The 9,492-nt window shown below is 55.3% G+C and overlaps 1 protein-coding gene across 1 annotated transcript; it reads right to left on the minus strand.

The window, feature by feature from the left end:
* Positions 1-7,724: 7,724 nt before the first annotated feature.
* On the minus strand, positions 7,725-8,290 carry LOC102773546 (60S ribosomal protein L29-like). Its single transcript, XM_015565957.1, is given in 2 exon segments — positions 7,725-8,139; positions 8,141-8,290. Coding segments are annotated over 2 exon segments (417 nt in total). The 5' UTR covers positions 8,240-8,290; the 3' UTR covers positions 7,725-7,821.
* Between the last annotated feature and the right edge of the window lie 1,202 nt (positions 8,291-9,492).

A 9,492-nucleotide genomic window follows, 5' to 3' on the forward strand; every position in this document is an offset into this window, starting at 1 on the left:
CCCGCCCCATTCACACACCCAAAGAACCTGAAGAGCGCCAGAGAGAAGCCTGGGGAAGTGGGTGTGAGGGAGGGTAAGTCAGGCCAGGCGCAGGCTAAATGCTGTCTCCCCAGCCCAGGCCTGGGGGAAAGTGGTGGGCTCCCAGCTTCCGGGGTGCGGAGGGATGGGGCTCGTCACCCCTCAGATTGTATCAGTGGCTTCAGATCACGTAGGACAGTGGTTCTCAACCTTCCCAATGCTGCGACCTTTTAGTACAGTCCCTCATGTTGTGGTGCCCCCCAACCATAAAATTATTTTCACTGCTACTTCATAACTGTAATTTTGTGCCGGGGTCCAACCCCAGCAGGTCCAGGGGTCCCCAAAGGTGTGCACGGAGTCGGCGAAGAAGGAATGACACGGAGACAGCGTTCATTTGATCAGCAGCCTTGCCAGGATCTCTAGACAGACGAGGACACTGAGCTTGGAGAGAGGCTTTCCCACCCACACCTGGCCCCCCAGGACCAGCGTGGGCCCAGCACTGGCCGCGACTGTTGTGCTTTTAGCCAGGAAAGCAGAGAGAGCTTGGGCACAACGAGTGGGTTGGCGAGTGGGTTCCTAACTGGTCCCAGTTTCCTCAGATCCAGGCTGCGGGCTTGCTACTCCCCACTGGACGCCTGTGGAAGAGCCAGGAGGGACAGCGGTCCCCCTGGGGAAGAATGTTGGGTCTGTCGCCAGGAGGCCACCCAAACATCCTCCCCAGGGCACAGCCTCCCCCAACCCAGGCCCGGTCACAGGTCCTCAGCAGATATATCCCCCCACCCACCGCCCCCCACCCCCTCCAGGGAGATCCTGCCAAAACCGGAAGAGAAATGAACGTTTTCAGAGGAAAAATCTGATGGCGGGTAAGAATTCCCTGGGGTTTCCTAATGTTACGGAATATGGAATTTATGAAATTGGCGCAGTGACAGTCGGACACTCTAAGGTTCAGGAAAGAGCCTTTATTTAGAGCAGCGCTGCTGGTCCAGGGGACCCTAAGATCCAGATCCGCTAGAGAGTGCAGTAGAAAGCAGGTTACTGGGACTCACTCAGATTGGTAGCCCCCAAAATGTCTGATGCTCCCATCACGAACGCCTGGCCTCGCCCTGCTTTTGCGAGGTTGCAGTTTAAACACTCGTCCCTGGCTCTCAGCGATCTTTGTAAGAACCAGTCCGACGAAGATGCGTCTGCATCACCCAAAGCAACTCTCCATTGAAGTCGTATTTGCCGACAGCCCTTCGGATCGTGCTCTGTAACGTGCGACAGCTCAGCAAGGCAGAGCCCGGCATCCCCACTTTATGGATGAGAACATCGAGGCCTGGAAAGGGTGAATCATTTGGGGGAGGGCACACAGTAAGCCTGGAGCTGCTTCCAGATCCTCCCTCCTTGGAAAGTTTCACTTTCCTGAAAACTTGAGGCACTTCAGTTTTTGAAACCACACTCTCAGGCCGGGGGGCCCAGGGAACTCAGGGCTCACTGCAATGTCAAGCACAGTCCTCACTGTCCCCCACGTTCCTGACAGACTTGCCTTCTGCCTGCCCCTGCGGTTTCTGTTCTCATTTGATTTATTTTTAAATAATTTTTTTTATTGATTTCAGAGAGGAAGGGAGAGGGAGAGAGAGAAACATCAATGATTAGGGAGAGGCATTGATTGGCTGCCTCCTGCAGACCACTATCGGAGATCAAGCCCGCAACCTGGGCATGTGCCCTTGACTGGAATCGAACCCGGGACCCTTCAGTCTGCAGGCCAACGCTCTGTCCACTGAGCCAAACCAGCCAGGGCCTCACTTTATTTTTAGCTGTGTCCTGCTGCTTCGGAGGAAGCTACTTCAAGTTCCCTTTGAATTGTAAGTGAAAGGGACCCGGTTGTGGTGGAGCATTTGCAGCCACCCCAGGAGAAAAGTAGCATCTTAGCTGCCAGGCAGTCACCGAGTGTCACCTGCATGAGCTCCTGGCAGGGAATCCTTTGGCCCCATTTTATGGAAGGAAAGGAGGAGGGCGCAGGCTCAGACGGACAGATGGCAAGACGGCAGACTGCAGGCCAGCCACTCAGAGGAGCATGCACGCCCTCCGTTTCCTTCTTCCCTGCCCCCCCGCCCACTCCTGCAGAACTTCCCCCTCCCAAAGCCAGCGAGCCTCGAGCTTGCAGATGCAGTAGCAGCTCTGCCTTCTTCAACCTTGAGCGGCTTCACCACTGACACCCACGCATGCCCACAAGCAGGGTTATCTCAGGGCAGCCGGAGCCAGGCTGAGCACCCGGGCACAGGAGGGCAAGTGTGAGGAGCCAGGGCCCAGGCACCTGCCTCCGTGCCCCGTCTGGCAGGGAGCCCACTTTGCTGCGGCTCTTTCCTTCCAGGCAGAGCAGACAGTATCCAGCACTAACCCTTGTCACTGTGCCTGGGCCAAGAAAGTGTGGCGGCGCCCAGGGCGAAGAGCGCCTTCCCTGGAGCCAAAGTGCCCGGCACTGACTTTGTGGGGCTGTGTGACCTCGGGCTTGTGACTCAACCTCTCTGTGCTTCCATTTCTTCATGTGAGAACCAGGGACACTGATGCTGGCTTTCACTTTTGGAATTGTTTCTAAGATTGAAGAGTCCCTGACACACAGTGAACCCCCAGAAAATGTTAGTTACTGAGTTTTTTTTCTAGAACAAAGTCTTTGTGTTTTGCAGGACTGGGTGTTTTCACCCCAGAACAGCATTTTTCAGTAGCAGCAACAGCAGGTCGTGGCATATTGGCACATCCGTGCACTGAAAATCCCTTCCGTGGGTCAAGTTTATGAAAATGGAGAATGGGAAGCATCCATTCACATTCTGTGCAGAAAGAGTGCACCCCTCTCTGAGGCATCAGGCGGATGTCAAGTGCATTTCTCTTGTTGGATTGGTTTTGAGAGAGAGAGTTGCTGTTCCACTTATTTATGCATCATCCGTTGGCTGATTCTTCTCTGCCCGGACGGAGGATAGAACCCGAAACTGTGGCGTATGGGGATGATGCTCTAACCAGCTGAGCTGCCGGCCAGGCCTCAAATGCATTTCTTTTTCTGGGTTTTTTTTTTTTTTTAATCCTCACCTGAGGATATGTTTCCATTGATCTGAGAGAGAGAGACGGACAGACAGACATTGACCGGTTGCCTCCCAAATGCACCCGGACTGAAGAATCGAACCCGCACCCCGGGCATGTGCCCTGACCGGGAATCGAACCTGCGACCTTTTGGTGCGCAGGAGGAGCCGCCCGGCCAGGGCTCAAATGCGTTTCTCACTGCAGGTCCCAGGCAACACAACTAGAAAACGGCTGCCCTGGACAACATAAGGCGGGTGGCCATCAAGGGGGCGTGGGCTGGTAGAGGTTCCAGGAAAAGTCTGACTTGTGAGGCTACAAAGTCCGTGTTCAGGAAACACCCCACCAGTAAGGCGTCCACCTGAAATAATACAAAGTAATCGTGGCTGCAAACTGCAACTGAAAAGTAATTTAAATTTAAAAAAGGGAAAAAGGTCAAACTGGAAGGATAAAGTTCATCAAATAAAAGAGGGAGGAGCCATTAGACAAGAGAGAGGAAGGAAGGAAGGAAGGAAGGAAGGAAGGAAGGAAGGAAGGAAGGAAGGGAAAGGAAAGAAACACTGGCTTTTACACAAATCCTCTCATTTGTCCGAGTCCAGGGCCGGGGGAGCGGACAGCGGGGGAGCCGTGGGGGCAGGAGGCTGACCCAGCCTCGGGCCTCTTACCCTGGGGGTGACCCAGACTTTGCAACATTGACCGCTTCCGCAAGCTGCGCTGCTACAGTTCTGGGCTGAGGGGAGCGGCCTTGGATAAGCCAGAGGCCCGCCCGCCCCTCCCGCAGCAAAAAGGTCAATTGAAAAATTGCCCCAAAGCAACGACACAGATCTCACGAAGATGGGGGGCCCGACCGAGGGACACGGTAGGGACGTGAACAAGTTTCCGATGGCCAGATCTGGGACAAACTGAGCAGCCAAAGAAAGTACAAGGTATAGAATAAACGTCTGTGAGTCCAGACTGACATCTATAATAATAAAAGTGTAATATGCTAATTAGACCGGACGGCCACGGAACAACCTTCCAGACGACTATGGTGGAAGCTGGGTGCCGGGGCTGTGAGGGCGGAGCCCCTTCACGAATGTTGTGCATTGCATCTCTAGTAAAGAAATAAGGCCCGTGGACACAGCACATAACAACCTTCCAGATGACTATGGTCGAAGCCGGGTGCCGGGGCTGCGAGCCCCTTCACGAATGTTGTGCATCGGGTCTCTAGTAAAGAAATAAGGCCCGTGGACACAGACAATGGGGTGGTGAGGGCCTGGGGGTTGGGAGGGTGGAGCGGCTGAAAGAGGTTAATGGGGGGCGGGGGCAAAGGAGGGCCTATGTAATACTTTCAACAATAAAGACTAAAAGAAAAAAAAAGATCTTTTTAAAAAAAGAAATAATGGAATTGCCTCAGCCAGTCTGGCTCAGTGGATAGAGCACTGGCCTGCAGACTGAAGGGTCCTGGGTTCAATTCTGGTCAAGGGCGTGTACCCTGGTTGCAGGCTCCTCCCCTGGCTGGGCCCTGGTGGGGGTGGGGAGGTGCAGGGGGCAACCAATTGATGTGTTTCTCTCACATCGATATTTCTCTGTCTCTCTCCCTCCTTTCCACTCTCTCAAAAAATCAATGGAAAAATATCCTCGGGTAATGATTTAAAAAAAAAAGGAAAGAAATAATTGAATAGCCAGGCCAGGATGGCTCAGTAGTTGAGCGTCAACCTATGACCAGAAAGTCACAGTTCCATTCCCACCCAGGGCCCATGCCTGGGTTTCAGGCTTGATGCCCAGTAAGGGCCGTGCAGGAGGCAGCCGATCGATGCTTCGCTCTCATTATTGATGTTTCTAACTCCCTCTCCCTTCTTCTCTGAAATCAATAAAAATATATTTTAAAGAATAATAAAATTTAAAAAAAATTTTTTTTTAAAAAGAAATGATGAAATAAATACATAAGGAGGGGGACTAGTCTGCAGAAGAATTCCAAATAAGTGGTCAAATCCTTGCCTGCCCTCAGGGGAGAGAAGCTGTAAGTCCCCACTCCTGTGCCCAGGGACCCCTCCCAGGGGGCAGTGTGAAAGGGGGACAGCCAGGTGGCCAGTCCACACCCTCAGGATAACGCATGTCGAAGGCAGGTACCCTCCCCGCATGGGATGAGAATGACATTTTGGTTCTGTGGGCTTCCTTCCAAGAACCCGTGAACATGAGTCTGGTCGCGAGAGCACACCCACACCCACACCCAGAATGGGGGACGGTCTGCAAAACACCCTGGCCAGTTCTCCTCCAAACTGTGGAGATATCGCAGACAAGGAAAGCCTGGGAATGGCCGCAGCCCAGCAGAGCCCAAGGAGACCAGACAACTGGATGTCATGGGGGGGTCGGCGTCCTGGGTCGGCTCCTGGAACAGAAACGGGGTCTTGGGGAAAAGCTACGGCGACCTGAATGAAGCATGGACTTTACTTAATAATGATGCATCAATATTGGTTCATCGGGGTGACAAGTGGGCCTCAGCCACGCAGGAAGTTAGCGATATGAGAAATTAGGTGCGGGAATGCCACACTCTCTTTGTAACTCCTCTGTCCATCTGAAAACGATTCTGAAATGAGAAGTTTCTTTAACGAAACAATCAGAATGGTTGGGGTTTGGGGTGGGGAGGCAGGACCAGGCCAATCCCTGGGGGCCAGGAAGGATGTGCAGAGAGCAGGGGTATCATGGCAAAGCCTGGAATGGGGGGGAGTGGGGGCGGGGCGGAGAGTGACACGGGGAGAAAGTGAGGCCAGGCCTTGGTCTCCGGCCCTGAGAGTCTGCCCTTGGGCTCTGATGGGGTGGGGGTGGGGGTGGGGGTGTATTTGAACCTTCTCCTCTGGGGACCCTGAGACCCAGCTCTGCCCCACTTTCCAGTCCATCCCCTCCTCTACACAACGGGGTGTGTTACTCCAACTTCAGTTGTAGGACTAAAAAGAGCCAGCGGACAGGTGGGGGTTCCTGAACCCCATCACCGCTGTGGCCTTCCTACGACAGGAGGCTGTGGGTCTATTGGACAAGCAAGAGCAGTGAATGGGCTCATGAGCCCCATGTGTCACCTCAATGTTCTGGGGGGGCCTGCCTTCTCCCCCGGACCCCAGCTGTCCGGAGAATGTCACAGTCCATGCGGTTGATGGAATAGTGCCAGCCTTGGACCATGGTGATTCTGGAGGCCCAAGCATCATGGGAACAGTCCCGTCCTCGCGGGGTGAGTGAGGCTCGTGCAGAACTGCCCTGCTGGGTCACACTGCGTGTTGCCTACGGCGGGGGAGGGCGTAGGCGGCAGGGACGTGGTGCAGTGAAAGCTGTGGAAGGAGGGTCACGGATGTTTTTCTTCCCATTTTCCTTTCCGTTCTCAGCCAACAGGAGCTCCCACAGGGAAATGCCAGAAGGCGAGAGCACAGGGCTCCTGGGCTGATGCCAGTCCCGCCTGTAGGACCTGCTCCTGGGCACCCCGGGGCCACACCTGCGCCTTCTCTGGCTGCATAAGCCGGCCTTTGAGCCTGTTGGACCAGGGTGGTCACCTGGCCCCAGGTGAGCCAATCAGCGATTTCCCTGGGAATATGGAATCAGAAGCAAGACCCAACCTGTGAACCTGGGTCACGGTTCGATTCCCAGTCAGGGCACAGGCTCGATCCCCAGTGTGGGGCATCCGATCAATGATTCTCTCTCGTCCTTGATTTTCTATCTCTCTCTCCCTTCCTTCCTCTCTAAAATCAATAAAAATGTATTTTAAAGAAGAAGATGGAGGAGGAGGAGGAGGAGGGAAACAAGAAGACAGGAGGAAGAGGAGGAGGGGGAGGAGGAGGAGGGAACGGTGACTCTCCAGGTACCTGGGGGCTGTGAGGCATCCGTCCGTGACAAGGCTGAAAGAGGCAGGGCGCTGCTGTGCGGAGGGAGGCAGGGAACACCCTGCAGCAGAGCAGAGAGGAGGAGGGTCCTGGGGGAGAGAGATTCCGGGAGAGCTGCAGCTCCCTGTCCTTGTACCCTTTTGCGGGCCCCCTGCGTTCTTGCCCTGGGCTGCTGATGAAAAGGCCCTCATCTCCTTTGGCCGCATTCCCACATTCTGCTTAAAATCGGCGTCACTCTCCTAGGGCGGCTGTGACCAATCCGAGTGGCTTAAAACGCAGACGTGCACGTTCCCGGTTCCAGAGCGGGAAGTCCTCCCCACGGCCGGGCGGGGGTCCTCCCGGAAGCCCCCGGAAGGCATCGGCTGCAGCCGCTCTCTTACCTCGGTGGCCGCCTGCAGTTCTCGGGATTCAGTGCCCTGGAGATGCGTCCCTCTCAGCCCCGCCCCCCACCCAACGGCATTTTCCCGCGTGTCTGTGTCTTGGTCCAAACGTCCCTCTTCTCACAAGGACACGCGAGCCCAGGGTGACCTCATCGTAACCCATTAGATCTGCAAAGACCCCGTTTCCAATTCAGCTCGCATTCTGAGACTCCAGGTGAGCATGGATTTTGGGAGACAATGTTCAATCCAGCACAACCCCCCTGGGTGGGTCTATGCCAGTGGTTCTCAACCTTCTGGCCCTTTAAATACAGTTCCTCATGTTGTGACCCCCAACCATAAAATGATTTTCGTTGCTACTTCATAACTGTAATGTTGCTACTGTTATGAATCGTCATGTAAATATCTGATATGCAGGGTGGTCTTTTTATTTTTTTTCCTGCCGCAGGTTTATTTGTACAAACAGCACAGGAAGACACCAGTGCCACACAGACAGCAGCCCAGGGGGCCCACCAGTCCTTCCGTCCTCACGTCGGCAGACAGAGGCCTCTACTCTGGAGCCTTCCCTTGGCTTTGGCCTTTGGCCGGCAGGGCCTGAGCCCCTTGGCAATGCGGGCACGAGCACGTTTCCCAAGCTTGGGGTGAGCGATGTAGGCAAGTCGACTGAGTTTGCGGCTGCAGCCCTTTGGGATCTTGGGCCTGGGCTCCTTGGGCTTGACCAGGGCCTTGGTGACCTCGGCACATGCACTCATGGCCTTGGCGTTGTTGGCCTGCATCTTCTTCAGGCCCTTCTTGTTGTGCTTCTTGGCAAAGCGCATGTTCCTTAGGAACTTGGGGTCTGCCCCACTTAAGAGATTCGTATCTTTGTGACCGGGGTTTCTTGATGCCGTTTCTGTGCCATTTTCGCGACTGGTTGTGCGTGGTGTGGTTCTTGGACTTGGCCATCTCTGCACCGAAGCCCGCGGCTCCCGAAGCGCCAGGGACGGGAAGAGATGCAGGATGGTGTTAGGCGACCCCTGTGAAAGGGTCATTTGACCGCCAGAGGGGTCGCGACCTACAGGTTGAGAACCGCTGTCTATGCTATTTGAAACAAGCAAATCCCAAGTAATACATAAATTGGTATCAGAAGTGGGTGTTGAGAGAGACAGTTTTTCAAAGGAGGTATTCAAGCGATGTCTTGAGGCAGAGCGAGGGGCACCCAAGATTCCTTATTCTCGGCGGGGGCACTGGCAACAGAGCAGTTCAACTCCCTTCCACGGCCTCATGGGGCTCAGAACAGGCGCCGTCGAGGCCGAGGCCGGGGCTTGAAGAAGCCGGGCAGCGAGAAGTCCAGGCTCTGGGTACGGAGCTGCTTCCCGCAGCCTCAGAAGGTGGGCGCGTCCGGCTTCCGCCCGCTCTGCTCCGGGTCAGGAAAACGCGGGGCGAAGGTTTCACTTTGTCCCGGGAAATGCCTTTTCCCTGCAGCCCAGGACCACCACGCGCCAGGTACCCACACGCCTGCTCTGGGCAGCGGGCACGCCCTCCGCCACCCGTGTTTACAACACCAGGCGGCAGGAGGGCAGGAAAGCTCGGAGCTTAGCCGTCGGATGGGGACCTCTGGGAACACACTTACCCTCGGAGCCTCTGAACTGCCCAAGGCCGGTGGCCTGAGGGCGGAGGGCCAGCATCTTAGGAGAAATGGGGGAGAAGTCCTGCCACCAAGTCCCATCGGGAGGCCCCTTCTCCCCTGTGGCCGAGGGAGAAACCGGCCTGGCAGGGCCGGCCTAAGGGCTAAGAGCCAACAGCTTGGACAGGGAGTCAGGGAACTGGTTATTGGTTCGTGACCTGACCCACGAGAGAACTGACAGGGGGTGAAACTCCGGGACCCTAAAACCTGGAAACAGCCGAAACCGGTTTGGCTCAGTGGATAGAGCGTCGGCCTGCGGACTGGAAGGTCCCAGGTTCGATTCCGGTCAAGGGCATGTACCTGGGTTGCGGGCACATCCCCAGTAGGAGATGTGCAGGAGGCGGCTGATCGATGTACCTCTCTCATCGATGTTTCTAACTCTCTATCTCTCTCCCTTCCTCTCTGTGAAAAATCAATAAAATATATTTTTAAAAAAAAACCCTGGAAACAGTTTTGACGTGCCTCACCCCCAGGCATTCCTAGGCCCACATCCGGCACCGGCAGGAAGCAGGCTGCCAGGGGACAGCTCCTC

Source organism: Myotis davidii, unplaced genomic scaffold (genome assembly GCF_000327345.1).
Source record: "Myotis davidii unplaced genomic scaffold, ASM32734v1 scaffold299, whole genome shotgun sequence".
Classification (NCBI taxonomy): Eukaryota; Metazoa; Chordata; class Mammalia; order Chiroptera; family Vespertilionidae; genus Myotis; species Myotis davidii.